This window comes from Octodon degus, unplaced genomic scaffold, assembly GCF_000260255.1.
Source record: "Octodon degus isolate 3935 unplaced genomic scaffold, OctDeg1.0 scaffold00019, whole genome shotgun sequence".
Taxonomy (NCBI): domain Eukaryota; kingdom Metazoa; phylum Chordata; class Mammalia; order Rodentia; family Octodontidae; genus Octodon; species Octodon degus.
Genome location: NW_004524595.1, coordinates 8,421,764 through 8,436,445, shown reverse-complemented (window position 1 = coordinate 8,436,445; position 14,682 = coordinate 8,421,764). Strand labels below are relative to the sequence as shown.

General features: G+C 42.4%; 1 protein-coding gene across 9 annotated transcripts in view; it reads left to right on the top strand.

The window, feature by feature from the left end:
- The window catches only part of LOC101577654 (protein FAM228B), a 24,723-nt gene extending 11,176 nt beyond the window's left edge, over window positions 1-13,547 (top strand). For 7 of the 9 annotated variants that reach the window (XM_023711137.1, XM_023711142.1, XM_023711141.1 and 4 more), the window contains 3 exons: window positions 5,240-5,347; window positions 8,033-8,176; window positions 12,305-12,521. In XM_023711137.1, coding sequence (XP_023566905.1) covers window positions 5,240-5,347; window positions 8,033-8,176; window positions 12,305-12,413 — 361 coding nt within the window. In that variant the 3' untranslated portion in view covers window positions 12,414-12,521. Of the gene's footprint in view, window positions 1-5,239; window positions 5,348-8,032; window positions 8,177-10,335; window positions 10,372-12,304; window positions 12,522-13,512 lie in introns of those variants that run through there. The other 2 variants (XM_023711139.1, XM_023711138.1) reach the window with 2 other exon arrangements.
- Window positions 13,548-14,682: the final 1,135 nt, after the last annotated feature.

Genomic DNA, 14,682 nt, shown 5'->3' with positions numbered 1-14,682 from the left:
TCATCGGTATACCCCATTTTTTCTAAGTTCCGTTATTGAATATTATAGGTGTGTAAACTCAGCAAAATATTCTAAAAGAGTCCAGTAGCCCATAAGAGACAGGGTCTTTTTAAGTCACTAAATTGCCCAGGCTGGACCCAAACGTGTAACACTCTTACCTCAGCCTGCAAGAATGCTAGGATTACAGATATGTACTACCATGCCTGGCTATCCCTTTTTAAAAAGAACTTACCTTTTTTCTGTTTGTAGTTGGTTAGATGATTTCTACTTAGCTAGCTGTAGTCCTCCAAGTCTTTTCTTAACTGTACCCTATATATAGAGGAGCCTAGAAAGGAATAATTCATCTCTAAATATCATTATTTTTATTTCCAGTGTTTCTACTTGAGTTTTTCTGTAAAGTGGTCATTTTTCCTGAACTTCTTTATCAGTTAATGTGTGTTGTCTACCTTTTGCTGGATTTTAAAAACTAAACTGTAACAGTGATAGCTATTTTAAATTCCATATCTGATAGTGCCAATATTAGGATCATGTATTTTATTTATTGATTTTTTTTTTTTTTTTTTTTTTTTAGAACTGGGGACTGAACTCAGGCCCTTGCGCTTGCCAGGCAAGTGCTTATTCTACTGAGCTATCTCCCCGAACTGGGGACTGAACTCAGGCCCTTGCGCTTGCCAGGCAAGCGCTTATTCTACTGAGCTATCTCCCCGGCCGTAGGATCATTTCTGAGTCTGGTTCTGTGGATTGCTCTGCCTCTTGACCATAGGTTATGTTTTATATTTTTTAACAGCTTGTGATGTTTTATTGCCAGTCATTTGAGGTGAAGGAATAGTTTAGATAGACTATTTTTCTCCAGAAATGGGCAGTGTCTTCTGTGCAGCATTAGTGTGGAAGATTGGATTTTTCTAGTCAGAAGCTGCTAAGTTTGGTTTTGGGATGGGGCAGTTTGGTACAGGATTCAGTATGTACTCCAGGCTTACCTTCAACTTGCAATCCTCCTGTCTCAGTCTCCTAAGTGCTAGGATTACTCGATGCCACCACATTGAGTTTGGGTATTTTTATTGCTGTTGTTGTATTTAGTGCATTACAAGCCTAAATACCTCCAGCGTAGGCTGCTTGGCCTTGTGCTTGAAGAGATGCTACTCATGCTGTTCTTAGATAGTTCCTTTAAAAGTGGCCCACCAGTTAGTGTTATCAGGTTCTGGGTTGCTCGCCTCTCCCTCTGGAGTTGCATTCCTGTTTCTTATCTGGAACAAAGCATTCAACAAAAAAAAAAAAAAAAAAAAAGAGCAAAAAGGAGTGGCCAAGTTTATTTAAGAAAGTAAAAGTGAAAAAAGTGAGCGAGAAACTGGCTCAGCAGAGTGAACTTGGGCAAAGTAAAAGGAGAAAAAGCAATAAAAGGACACCCTGGAAAAAGCAGGACAGGTTACTATGAAGAAAGTCACAAGTTCTTCTTGGCATCTGTGTCTTTTTATACTGTTCAAATCTCAAAGAAACCATGAGAACTTCCACATACAGGTCCTGAGAAGCGGTGCTGGGATCTCGTGTCTCAGGCTGATTTCAGGCGTAGGCTATCCTGCTGAAAACCTGCTCCCCATGCATTTGGGAACTGTTCTGCACATGCATTCCAGGATCTTGTATTAATGGATCATACAGTGTAAGTCGTCTTCTCCATCTAAACTTGCTTCTCTTCGGTTCCTTGTTATAGGAAACATCAGGATTTTTCATTGTCTCTCCAGTACTCTCCAGCATTCTTTACCTTTGTCTAATCCAGCCGGGGAGATCCTCAGTGGAATAAGAGCTTCCCCGGCAAGTGCAAGGGCCTGAGTTCAGTCCCTGGTTCTGAAAAAAAAAAAAAAAAAATCCTGTCAATGAAATTCCTGTTCTTATTACTAATCTATAATATCAGTGCTAATTTATGACCCACTGTGTACCAGGCATTGTTAAAAGTTTTTTTACATATGCTAATTTATTTACTTTTTAAAAACTTATTCTTTGTATAAATTTTTCTTTTTTCTTTTCCCCTTTTGATTTTTTTTTCTTTTTATTTTTTAAACAGGGTCTCACTTTGTAGTTCAAGCTGGACTTGAGCTCACTGTATAGCCCAGGCTGGCCTCAAACTCATAGCAGTCCTCCTGCCTCAGGTTCCTTGGTGCTGGGCTTACAGGCATGTGTCACCCCATGTGGCTTGTAGAAATTTATTTTGGAATGTTCTGTTACTCAGATAACTTATAAACCTGGTCATTTTTTTTTTTTTTTTTTTAATTTAGGATAGGATCTACAGGGTCTTCAAGGCCTCACTGCATAGATTGTACTTGCTGTGGATCCTCCTGTTTATAGCCTCCCAAGTGCTGGGATTACAGGCACATGCCACCATGCCCAGTCTCAGTTACCACCTCAGCATATCCAAGGGGTGGGGCTGGCATGGCAAACCTTGTCAATTTTATAGCAGTATTTGTCAGTTTGGTTTTATTTATTTATTTATTTTTATTTTTGGCGGAACCAGGGATTGAACTCAGGCCCTTGCGCTTGCCAGGCAAATGCTTATTCTACTGAGCTATCTCCCCAGCCCCTTCAGTTTGGTTTTATATTAGAATAATTGAGGACTTTAAAGAAAATAATGAAGGAGCCAGTGACATAGCTCAGCAGACTAAGCACCTGCTTAGGCAAGCTTCGGAACCACTGTTTGATTCCTGGTACCACATGCCATGCCAGCCCTGCCCCTAGGGCAGGTTGAGCTGGCCAGAGTGCTGCATGGTGGTGTACTCCTATAATCCCAGCGCTAGGGAGGCTGAAAGCAGGAGGGGGCTGTGTAGTAAGATCCTACCACAGCCAAATACATTAAAAACAAACAAACATGAAATCCTGGTCATTCCTAGACAAATGAAATTAGACCCTTAGGGTGGGAGCTAAACCTCAGTATTCAGATGGTTCCAGTGTGCATTGGGTTGAAAACCACTTACTTATAGCCATAAAGTAGCAGTCGCAGATTCAGTTCAGGTCTGAGTCCATAGCCTGCATTGTAAAGTATAGTACTACACTTTCATGCTGTATGGCTTTCCCAGGGTGAACTTCAGTAGTAGATTACATTACTTTCCAACTTAATACTCTTCTATGTTCCTGTGTCCCATTGATTGAGCCTGGGAACCTGGGTTATAGCCAGTCTGTGAAGCGCCTTCATTGCCAGTGAAACAACTGGGATTCTGTCATTTGGAGCATGGTGGGTGTCACTGAGGATAATCAAGAAGGAAAAATTCTTGTTTGCTTGTTTTGTTTTGTTTTGGGGCCTGGAGGTTGAATTCAGGGCCTTGGACATGGGAAACCCACACTACAACTGGGCTATATGCTCTGCTCCTGAAGATTCTTTTTATTTTGTTTTTAATTTGTAGACAGACCTTTGCTAAGTCACTAAGTTTGCGAAGCTGGGCTCAAACATGACACCCTCCTGCCTCAGCTTTCCAGAGTGCTGGGATAAGAGGATGAGAGGTACGAGCCACTTGGTTTGAAGACTTTTTAGGAGACAAGAATCTACATTTGTGTTGATGAGAGCTGCAGGCAGGGTGGTGGAAAAGTGGATGGAGAGACTGATGTGCTGAAACAAAGGATTTCTAGATTTGGGAGTCAGGGAGAAAAATGAGTCAGAGAGGAATTTAAAGCTGAGGATTGAACCCAGGGCCTCATACGTACATACTAAGCAAGTGCTGTGCCAGTGAATTACCCCCAACCCTCCAAAGCTTTGAGGTATTATCAGAAGTCTTAGTTTCCTGTGGCTTTAATAACGAAGCACCACAAACTGAGCAGCTTGAAACAACAGAAATGTGTTCTCTCACAGTCCTGGAGGCTGGAAACCTACAGTCAAGGTATTAGCGACACCAGCCTGCCCTCTCTGCAGGCTTTCCAATAGGGTTCTCTCTTGCTTTTTTTCCCAGCTGCTGCTAGTTGCCGGGAATCCTTGGCATTCCTGGCTTTCAGCCTTGACTCCAGTCTCTGCCTCTACTATCACAGGTTCTGTATCAAAATTTGCTGCTGCTTTAAAGGATGCCTGTATAGGGTTAGGGCCCATCTTTGCCCAGTAGTACCTCATTTTAATTTCATCATGTCTAAAACCCTCTTTCCAAAATTATTTCATAGATATATTTCCAAAATATATTGACAGATCCAGGAGTTTGTACTTGAACTTTTGGAGGGAACATAAACAACATGTGATATTTACCCCATAACATCACGTTAATTCATTCAATCTAAAAATTTGCATTGAGTGTATTTTTTTTTTTAAGACAGAATCTTACTAAGTTGTGCAGGCTGGTCTCAAATTTGTGATCTTCCTATCTCTTCTTCCTAAATAATTGGGATTATAAGTGTATGCCACCATGCCTTGGCTGTAAGTGCCTTTAAAGAGCTCATAGTATAACAGAATGTTATACCATTTAGGTGATATTTATATAGATAATTCTAGCATAATCTGGCAAATACAGTCATACTGATAAGGCACATCGCACACAGGAGAGAGGCTAAAGATTGGGTTCTTTTCTTATTTTATTTTATCTTTTTTTTTTTTTTTTTTTTTTTTTTTTGTACTGGGAATTGAACTCAGAACCTTGTACTTTCCAGGCAGGCACTGTGCTGCTGAGCTATATTCCCAACTCTTTAAATATTTTAGGGGGCTGGGGAGATGGCTCAGTGGAATAAGCGCTTCCCTGGCAAGCGCAAGGGTCTGAGTTCAATCCCTGGTTCTGCAAAAAAAAAAAAAAAAAAAAAATTTATACATTGCTAAATGCAGGCCCTACACAGTTAATTGGAAGTTGCCTTTCCAGTTGTTTCTTGCATGGGCATCAGCCTTGAAGCATCTGTGACACTTTTTTGGCAAGGGGAGTGGGGAAATAGAATATTTCATTCTTTGTTGGGAAAAACATTGTATATTTATGCTTATAAATGACATAGTGTCTATGACTTTTTTTTTTTTTTTAACATTATGGTATAAGCTTCTGGAGTATAGAGTGGTTTAAACTTTGCCTGGCTGATTCTTGGTCTTCAGTGAATGTAATAAGTCAATCTCTATTTGGTTTCAAAAATTCATAAACAACTAATCTCATTCAAGAAGTATATTGCTTTGACTTAAAGGTGATTTGCAGAAAAAACAAAACAAAAACAATATTATTTATCTCGGTATAATAATAATTTTTGCATAAATGGAAGATAGTATTATTTTTAAAACATCTTTACATATGTTCTCTCCTTAAAGGTTAAAAGTAAAAGTGAATTTCAATGATAGTAGTTTTGATTTGAAACCCTTGCCAAGAGCTCCTTGTCTTCTGGAACCCCAGGAAGCAGGAAAAACAGTTATCTGCAAGTAAGCCAGTTATTCCAGTTTGTTGTCCTTTCTTCTAAGATGCTTGACTGTGTTGCCATCCTCTGTCATCCTCTCAAAATGCCAAGGCCTCCCCAGGCTCCGTGACACCAGGCAGGTCCCACCACTGAGTCTGGGTGAGGTGACAACTTTCCTTAGGCTTTTCTGGTTTTAAGGAAGAAGTAGCAGAAAAATGACAAGCACATACATGGGGGCAAAGGTAGTTGACAGCTGATTGTAGAGTTACAGTTTAGTTGATTTTAGACTGATTTTTAGTTGAATTGGAGTATTATAAATTAAGTTTGGGATAAGTAGGTAGTAGCTGTTACAGTATTGTACCCAGGGCGAAAAGGTGCTATGAGCAGAGAAGTGGTACATGCTACTATGCATGTAACATGGGGTGTCATCTCAGTTAGTTATGGAATTAAAAATAAGAGGTTTTTTCCTTTAAAAAAAAAGTTATTTCTACATAATTATGTAATCTGTCATGATTTGCTTAAAGCTAATGGGATTCCTCAGATATTGTTGGAGGGAGTGTACAAAATGTAATAAGTTTGAAAGAAAGCAATTTCTCAAAATGTTAAATTATGACTTGACCCACAAGTTCATCTACTATGTTTCTATTCAAAAGAAATGAAAACAGATCCACCTTAAGGCAAATATAGTAATGTTTATAACAGCATTATTCACAGTAGTCAAAAAATAGAAACAATGCAGTTGTTCATCAGCTGATGAATGGATAAACAGCATGTAGTATATCCATACAATGAAATATTATTTGGCAAATAAAAGTAAAGAAAAGATTGGAAGCCGGGCATGGTGATGCACACTTGTAATGCCAGCACTCAGGAGGCAGAGGCAGGAGGATAGTTTTGTGTTCGAGATCAGGCTAAGCTACAAGGTGAGCTCAAGGCTAGCCTGAACTATGTAGCGAGATCCTGTCTCAAAAAGAGAAAAAAAAAAGAAAAGAAAGGATTGGGGATATAGTTCAGTGGCACTCTGCATGCTTGGCAAATGCAGGACCATGAATTTGATTGCTGGTACAAAAAAAAAAAAAAAAAAAAAAAAGAGTAAAAAAGTACTAATTTATGTTACCATATGGGTAAGTTTAAAACCATTATGTTCAGTGAAGGAAGCCAATCACAAATAACCATATATTGAATGATTTCCTTTATTTGAAATGTCCAGGAAGCAAATCTGTTGAGACAGAAGCTAGGCAGTGGTTACCTAAGCTGTGAGTCACTGTGAATAAGCAGGAGGTTTGGAGGCTGATGAAAATGTTCTAAAATTAGAATGAGTGATGAGTCTACAGTTCTGTAAACAGGATCAAAACTGTTGACTTGTGCACTTAAAATGGCTTAATTTTGGTGCTGGTGAGATAGCTTAATGGACTAAAGCGCCTGCTTAGGCAAGTGCAGGGACTGCAGATCTCCGGGCATAATGGTGCATGCCTGTAATCCTAGTGCTGGGGAGGCTGGAAGCAGGAGGATCACCATGAGTCTGAGCTGTGTAGTGAGACCCTGCAACAGCCAAATACATTAAATTTAAATAAATAAATAAATAGTTAATTTTGTGATATGTAAATTATATCTCAGTGAGGCTATTAATACCAATAAAAAGAACCTAATGTGCTCAATGTGTTACACTCCTGTAATCCCAGCCTTTGGGAGGCTGAGGCAAGAGGATTGCTTGTGCTCGGAAGTTTGTGACCAGCCTGGACGATATAGCAAGATAAATAAAAATGAAAAGCAGAAACAGATGCTGTTAGAGATAGGAGCTGGCCACTGTGGACGCCTCAGTGATCTCGAACAGTACTTCAGCAGTATGCTACTATATTCATTGAACAGGAGCTGGAATTGGGGGACAGAAGGAAGTACCAAAACTAAGCTCTATTCACTTGGCACCCAAAGGCCTGAAGAGATAGAACAATTCAGAATTAGCTGTATATTTTAGGGTCAAAAGAGTAATTTCTTTTGCAGTCCCTAACTGCTGTGGTCTTAAAAAGAACAAACATTTTTGGGTAAGAATTTAAGGATAATCAGTATTTTCATCCTAATTTCTATAAATGGTATAAAAGGAGAGTTTTTGTCCTCAGATAACTTTTTTTTGTATTTAGTACAGGGTCTACAGGGTCTCACTATGCAGATTGGACTCATAGTGATTCTTCTGTTTTCAGTCTCCCAAGTGCTGGGATTACAGGCACACAGCACAATGCCCAGTCTTATTCACCATCTCAGCGTGCCCCAGAGGCGGGGCCGACATGGCACGCTGGGGATTGAATGCTGGCCACTGCACTCTGCCTAAGCAGGCGCTTTAGTCTGCTGAGCTATCTGGGGGTCAGTCCTAAACTGGACGGCTCCTGGAGGGCTTCATTCACTTCCCTTTGCTGAGTGGGTGGCAAAGAGACTTCAGGTTAAAATCATGTCATATGTGCATCTAACAGTTCCCCAAGATGAATGTTGCTATGTCTTTCAAATATACACTAATAGAAAAATAATGTAAGAGCAGTGTAATTCTATTAATTTGGAGTGTTTTTTTAAATTAAAACATGTAATTTATAGTTCATTAATTTCAAATTTAAATAAAATATTTAAATGATATTTAAATATAAATATTAAGTACTGCAGTTGAGTGGAGAGTTAAGGAATTCCTTCCTTTCTCTCTCTCTTTTTTTTTTTCCCCCTACAGAAACAAAGGGCTATTCTTTCTGGAGGAAGAACTGCTCTGTTATCAGGAGGGAAAGAACCCAAGTCCTAAAGAGGCCAGCTCTGCACAGTACTTGTCTTCACTGGACCTCAGCAGGGAGGAGAAAGGGCTGAAATCCAGGTCAAGGTGAGAGCTGGGGCACGGTCAGGGCAGCAGTGGGGACACCGCAGTTTCAGCCGCTGGGAACTGGTTGGCTCTGTAGGCTTCTGAGGTGAAGGAAGGCAGCAGAGCCCTCCTGCAGGTGTCCTGTCTTCAGAGGGGATGGAGAGAGCACAGCCGTGCCCTTGGGTGGGTGGCCTGTGTTATCTAGGATCTCTCGGGCTACTGTTTTCACCATCTTTCTATCATCTCTCCATTTGCCACCTATATCCAAGCCAGGCCCAAAAGTTTCTTCCTTTTAATTTAGTCAAGACAGTAGGTCATGGTGGCACATGACTGTAATCCCAGCACTTAGGAGGCTGGGACAGGAATATCGCTGCAAGTTTGAAGTCAGCCTGGACTACATAGTGAGTGCAAGGCCAGCCTGAACTGCATAGGGAGATCCTGCCTCAAAAAATTTCTTTTTTAAAAGGACTAGTACTGGGCCGGGCATACGGCACATGCCTGTAATTCTAGCAGTAAAGAAGTTAAGGCAGGAGGTATCATTGTGACTCCTAGGCCAGCCTGGGCTACACAGTGAATTCAAGGCCAGCCTGAAATACATAGCAAGATCTGTCTGAAAATAACAAACCAAACTAATATGACCAATACTAAATTAAAGAAAGAAATTTAAGAAGTAGAAGCCCCAAATGTAAAATGCATAGGAATATAGGTGTCCACAGAGCCCAGATTTCTCATCTATAGTCAAAACGTGGTGGACTTCTGAGTCCCAATGCTCTGGAGACAGCCCCTTAGCAGTGGCTCTGGAGAAGTCACAACTTCGTGTCCCCTCCCACCTCCCAGGTAGACAGGAATATGTGAAGGACCAGCATTTTGAGTCCACAGTGAGTCTGTCCATCTGCCTGCCTTCTTGTTGCTCCATTTCCCTGCTCCTGCCCTGAAAGGATTTTGTACTCACTCATGAAGAGACAGTAAACCTCCTCCCATTGTGCTTGCTTGTTTCCTCAAAAATGTAACAAGCACCTGCTCTGAGCCAGGATTTGAGGGCCTGGAGATACTGTGGTGAACAAAAAACAGACATGTCTCTGGTCTTGTGACGCTTCTGTGTGAATGGGGAAGACAGTAATTAAACAACAAAGATATAACGTCTTGATGTTTAGGGGTAAGCAGGGGGACAAGCAGAATAGACAGAGAGGACGGCAGCATGGGGGGCACAGGAGAGGCCTATTGTGAAGGAAGATGTCAGAAGGTGTCTCTGAAAAGGTGACATTTGTGCACTCACCAAGGAGTTGGTGAGGAGGCGAGGTGGAGAGTCTTGGGAAGAATGTCATAGGGAGCGGGGTTGGTGTGTTCAAGAAATGGCAAGAAAAAGCCAGGAGCGTGGTGGGTGTAGAATGACAGGCAGCCGGAAGGAGGCAGGGGCTTAGTCCAGTGGGGTCAGAGGCCATGATAAAAAGCTGGGATAATAGGGGCCAGGGAGATAGCTCAGGGGCATAAGTGCCTGTCTAGCAAGCACAAAGTCCTGAGTTTGATCCCAGGTACTTCCCCCAAAAAAGCTGGAATAGAGTACGATGTGGGAGGAAGCCATTTGAACATGTTTCTGAGATGGGGGTCTCATTTTGTAGCCCAGGCTAGCTTCAAACTTGTGATTTTACTGCTCAGCCTTCTGAGTGCTGGATTTCAGGTGTGTATGAGATCATGCCTGGCTTATTTAAAGGTTTAAAGTAAGAGAAATAGGCTCTAAATAACATTTTGGAAAGAGAACATGGCTGCCTTAGAACAGACCATACAGCAGCCGGCGCAGAGGCAAGAGAGCAGTCAGGAGGCCAGAGTGCTAGCCCAGGTGAGAGCACGGGCTGAGCCAGGGTGTGGGAGCGAAAAGTCAGTGAGCCGCCAGAGCCCGCTCAGATTTGACAGCGGAATCCAAGGCGACTCGGCTCTCAGATTTCTGTGCTGAGAGGCCTCTCTGGATTATGGTTCTATTCATCCATTAGAGAAGTGTGAGATGAATTCAGGGAGTGAGGAAAGTGCAAAAGTAAGGAATAAACTTTCAGAGCTAAATTCAAGATTCTTGTCTCCATAACAACACACCAGGAGCATTTGTAGGGTGTGATTATAAAGCAGCTTAATGTTTTCTTCACTGTCCATTCATTTTATTTATTCATTTATTTATTTTTCATGCCCAGGGTCTCACTACACAGCTCGGACTTATGATCCTCCTGTTTTCAGCCTCCCCAGCGTTTGGATTATAGGCATGTGCCACCACACCCAGTTGACTGGTTCGAGTGGAGCTGGCATGGCATGCAGTGCTGGGGATCAATCCCAGGTCCTTGTGCTTGCCAGGCAGGTGCTTTAACTCCTGAGCTACACTCCCAACATTTTTATACCCCTACATAAAGGAGTGGTTAGAAATCAGTTTGCAGTTTGACCTCCTCTTTGCAAGTCCTGGAGAGTGCTCTGCAGTGCTGGCTTTGGCGCTTACTATCTGCTGACTAAGAGATCCTGACCCGCAGACCAGCATATGTGTGCAGGTGGATGTAGCCATCTGTGGGTGCACGGGGGGCGGGGTGAGGGAGGGACTGGGGTTGAGCTGTGCATCTCAGTCATCCTTGCGTAGATGCAGGTTAAAGACAGGAGTGAGAGTATCAGGAGGGCTGGGTGCTGGTCCTGGGAGCTCCGAGAGAGGCTGTCGAACAGGCAGAGCCAGCAAGGGAATGTGAAAGAGGGGAACGGCTGGGAAGGGAGGAAAGAAGGAAAGCACGAGAGCAATCTCAGCACTTGGGAGGCTGAGGCAGGGGCATTACAAGTTCAAGTTCTGCCTGGGCCACTCAGCAGCACCCACCCTCAGGATGAAAGAACATAAAAGCGCTGCAGGTGCTGCTTGGGCCAGAGGACAGCGGGTTTGCTCTTCAGTCCAAGACAACAACAAGCTGAGCGTGGTGCCACTGCTGATACCCTCACAGTTAGGAGGCTGAGGCAGGAGGATTCTTGTCAGTTTGAAACCAGCCTGGGCTACAAAATGAGCCCAAGGCCAGGCTGAACTGCATAGTGAGACCCTGTCTCAGAGGAAAACAATAACAAAGGCACAAGGTATTATAGAAACCTAGTAAATGTAGGACTTCAATCAAAAGATTATGATCACTGGGGTGATAGCTCAGTGGCATAAGTGCCTACCTGGCAAGCACAAGGTCCTCAGCCTGATCCCTGGTACAGAAAAAAAAAATAGTTATGATTAACCACATCCCAGTGCTGGTGAGAGAGTAAGCAAAGCAAAATAAAGGCTGGCCATTTTCCATGTTTTCAGCAAGATTTATAGAGTAAGCAGTAATTCTCAGCAACCAAGACTGTGGAGCCTTTTCACTTGGAGTGAAAGCCTGATTACAACAGGCTCCAGAGAGAATGCGGTGAGTACTAGAGACAGAATAGGCGGCCCCTTTATGGGACTTTGCTATGAAGAAGTAGCAAGACAGGAGGAGGCTGGAGCAGGCAGGGGCAAGGGAAGGCTTTTCTCAGCTGCTAGAGACTGTAACCAGTGAGGTGGATCAGTAGGATGAGAAACCAGATGATGCAGGGTGATGGCAGAGTCCTTCAGGAAGGGAGGGCTGGGGTCCAGGACTCAAATGCAGGGCAGGACAACCTGTGCGTGGTAGGAGGAGGGAAGGCTGAGGACATGGATATAGAGGAAGCCACTTGGTGAATTTTATGAAGAAAGTTGTTTACTTCACTTTTTCAATGAAGTGAAAAAAGCTGATAGTGAGGGGAAGAGAGATGTAGGAGTTTGAAGAGAAAAGGAAGAAAGGAATCCAGTACACTCTAGATTGCAGTGATCCAAATATAAATTAGTACTCCAAATACAATGTACTGACATCTGGAAGCAGGGTCATAGGGGTCCCTCTAGTCAGACTACACAGTGATCTACTCCGTCCACAACAAGGCTGGCTCCATCCCTGAATTTTTGGTGTCCCTGGGTCTAGATGGTGAGGAAAGATTGAGGCAGGAAGTTTAGGCAGAGAAGCAGCCCTCGAGATGAGCCACTCAGCTGGGACAGACCCAGGCTTCAGAAATCAGCTCAGCTTAGCTGGAGAATTCTTTCTGCTCTTGCGTGTATCTGTTCTGACGTCACATTCAACTCTTCTGTTTTGTCACTTTCAAAAGGTTTCCGCAAGCAAGGACCATATATCCTGATATCTTCCCTGTGAAAGGGGACCCAAAAGAAGGCTGCTTCCAGGGAAGTGATCCTGCTAGCAGGAATCATTCAGGGTAGGGCTGAGAAGGCACTCAGGAAGTGTTCCGTCTCTAAGAAACACCATCTTCAGTAAACCATTTAGTTCTTGAGTCTAGTGCCTGTGCTAGTTAGAAAATAGCAATACCATGTATTGACATTTACCACAAACGTATTTTCTTTAGAAGTTAAAAAATATTGCTGAGAAGTTCAATAAAAATAATAGCCATCTTACTGAGTGCCTGTCTGCGTTCCTTTGATTTGTTCCTAAGTTAAGGCATGCTTCCGTTTGGTCAGGCACCCTTCAAATCCACATCCACATATCCTCCTCAAGCTTTTCTAAGATTCTTCAGAAAATTTATGAATTCATTTTGGCAGGCGAGAATTCTACCGCTGAACTACCAATGCTGCACATTACAAATTCATTTTGGGTCTGTTTGTTCACTTTCTGTTTCTTATCCCAGACTTCACCCTCTAGCTCATGTTGCATTTCAGTCCTAGGACACAGCATAAGGAACAGAATTTTATTTTCCTTAAGGCAAAAGGGACCCCATGGGACTTAAAAATCGGGGAGTTTTCTGAATTCTTCAGTCTGTCTATCCCACTTACAATGTAATTATTAAGAAATTTTTAGACCAGGAATTAATAGACTTGAGGCTAAAAATACAAAGAACCAATGAAGCAAAGAGCTGGTTCTTTTAAAGAATAAACAAAATAAACAAATATTTAGTCAGTCTTCCCAGAAAAGGAAAGATGCAAATCAACACAGTTAGAAATGGAAAAAGGTAAAATCACAAGGGATATCACTGACATCCAGGTTATTATAACTACTTTGAAAGAATTAGTGATTACTTTGAAACTCTATATAATAAGTTGGAAAATCCATAGAAAATAATTGGAGTCCAAAATAAAGTGGAGAGTGCCTAAGAAATGGATAAATTCTTTTTTTTGTGTGTGTGTGTGGCTGGCTCAGCCTGCCCTGGGGGCAGGACTGGTGCAGCATGTGGTGCTGGGGAGCGAACCATGGTTCCTGTGGTTGCCTAAGCTTGCCTAAGCAGGTGCTTTAGACTGCTGAGCTATCTCGCCAGCCTTAGAAATGGATAAATTCTTCTTCTTTTTTTTTTTTTTCTTTTTTTGGCAGAACCAGGGATTGAACTCAGGCCCTTGCACTTGCCAGGGAAGTGCTTAATCCACTGAACCATCTCTCTGGCCCCCAAAATGGATAAATTCTTATATGCATATGAGTTATCAAAATAGAATCAAGGTGACTGAGCAGTCCAAGGGCCTGCCTGGCAAGCAGAAGGTCCTGAATTCAATCCCCGGTACTGCCTGCCATGCTGGCCCCCAAGCCAGGTGTGGTGGTGCATGCCTATAATCCCTACACTGGGGAAGCTGAGACAGGAGGATCACTATGAGCCCGAACTATGTAGTGAGACCCTGTATCAAAAGGATAATAAAGGGCCAGGGAGATAGCTCAGTAGATTAAGTGCTTCCCTGGCAAGCGCAAGGGCCTGAGTTCAATCCCCGGTTCCACAAAAAAAAAAAAAAAAAAAAAAAAAAAAAAAAAAAAAAAATCAAGAAGATTCTAAGAACCAGCTAGATAGCTCAGTGGATTAAAGCACTGCTTAGGCAGATGCAGGGGCTGGGGGTTTGATCCCTGGCCTGACATGCTGGCCCTGCCCCCGACTCCTGAGACAAGGATGGAGCCTGGGCGTGGTGGCACGCACCTGTAATCTCTGCACTTGGGAGACTGAAAAACAGGAAGAATCACTACAAATTCAATCTGTGTAGTGAGACCCTGTAGACCCTGTAGTAAATACATTAAAAACAAACAAACAAACAAACAAACAAAAAAAACGATTCTAACCTAATAACAGGCAATTAAATGGAAGTAGTAAACAGTCATTTGTTTGTTTGTTTTTTGTTTTTGCAGAACTCAGGACCCTGCACTTGCCAGGCAGGCACTTATTCTACTGGGCTATCTCCCCAGCCTCTTGTAATAGTAATTTTAAAAAATATCAACTAAGAAAAGCCCAGGATCTGACGAGTTGCTGAATTATACAAGAACCAAAGGAAGACCTAACATCAGTACTTCTCAGACTAATGAAATTGAAAGGGAAGAGTATCCTAAAATCTTTTCTGGAAGCAAGAATATCCTGATTCTAAACCCAGGCAAGGATCAAAGTAGAAAAAGAGAATTTCAGGCCAATCTCTTTAATGAAAATAGGTGCAAAAATCAACAAGACACTGGCCCACACAATGAAACAAATCATCGAGATTATACATTATGACCAAGAAGATTTCATCCCAG